Source organism: Myotis davidii, unplaced genomic scaffold (assembly GCF_000327345.1).
Source record: "Myotis davidii unplaced genomic scaffold, ASM32734v1 scaffold478, whole genome shotgun sequence".
Lineage (NCBI taxonomy): Eukaryota > Metazoa > Chordata > Mammalia > Chiroptera > Vespertilionidae > Myotis > Myotis davidii.
The window spans coordinates 5,354,724-5,355,577 of record NW_006289570.1 but is presented as its reverse complement, the minus strand read 5'-3'; the positions used below and the strand labels follow the sequence as shown (position 1 = coordinate 5,355,577).

At 63.5% G+C, this 854-nt stretch overlaps 1 gene segment (V, D, J or C); it reads right to left on the bottom strand.

Annotated features, from left to right (window-relative positions):
* Nucleotides 1–555, bottom strand: part of LOC102772381 — a 6,099-nt gene extending 5,544 nt beyond the window's left edge. Inside the window, 2 exon segments of the V gene segment in view lie at nt 51–360; nt 484–555. Of these exon segments, the coding sequence occupies nt 51–360; nt 484–529 (356 nt within the window).
* Between the last annotated feature and the right edge of the window lie 299 nt (nt 556–854).

Genomic DNA, 854 nt, shown 5'->3' with positions numbered 1-854 from the left:
GGCTCTGGGGAGTTTTTGTCTCACTTCCCCATGGGCCTGAATCACTGTGCTTATAGCTGTCATAACCATAGGACAGACAGTAGTAGTCGGCCTCGTCCTCAGGCTGCAGCCCCGAGATGGTCAGGTGGGCGGCGTTGGAGGAGCTGTCGATGGAGCCAGAGAACCGATCGGGGACCCCCGATGGTCTTTGGTTATCATTGTAGATCACCATGGTGGGGGCCCTGCCCGGGCGCTGCTGGTACCAGTGCACATAGTTGCTTCCAATGCTGCCGCTGCTGCGGGTGCAGGAGATGACGGCCTTCTGTCCCGGAGACTCCGACACAGAGGGGGGCTGAGTCAGCACAAACTGGGCCCAGGACCCTGCAAGGAGGGGGCGACACAGACATCAGAGGGGACAGCGCAGACCCCTGGCCAGGGAGGGAGGGAGAGGTCATGCTCCCGGGTAACAAACAGGTGCTCCCCCAGACCCCCCTCAGGCACCACCTGTGCAGTGAGCCAGGAGGGCGAGGAGCAGGGGAGCCCAATCCATGGTGCACACGCCCCACACTCTGCTCCCTGAGCCGCACAGCCAGGCTGAGCCCTCACCTTCTTATGAGCCCTGATCCCCAGGGGGAGGCTCCATGCAAATCTGCCCTGTCTGCAGGCGGCTCAGCTCCTCCTTCACACTTGGCCTTGGTTCCACCAGAGACAAAAGCCTGAGATGGGCCTATTCCCACAGGAGCCCTGCCTGAGGCTGGGGGTGGGGCGGGGAGGGGCCCAGCTGAGCTACTGGGGAGCAGCCAGAAGGGCCTTCTACCACAGCGCCCCCCTGGGGGACACAGGGCGCAGGGCAACCCTTGGGGAGTGAGAGGGAA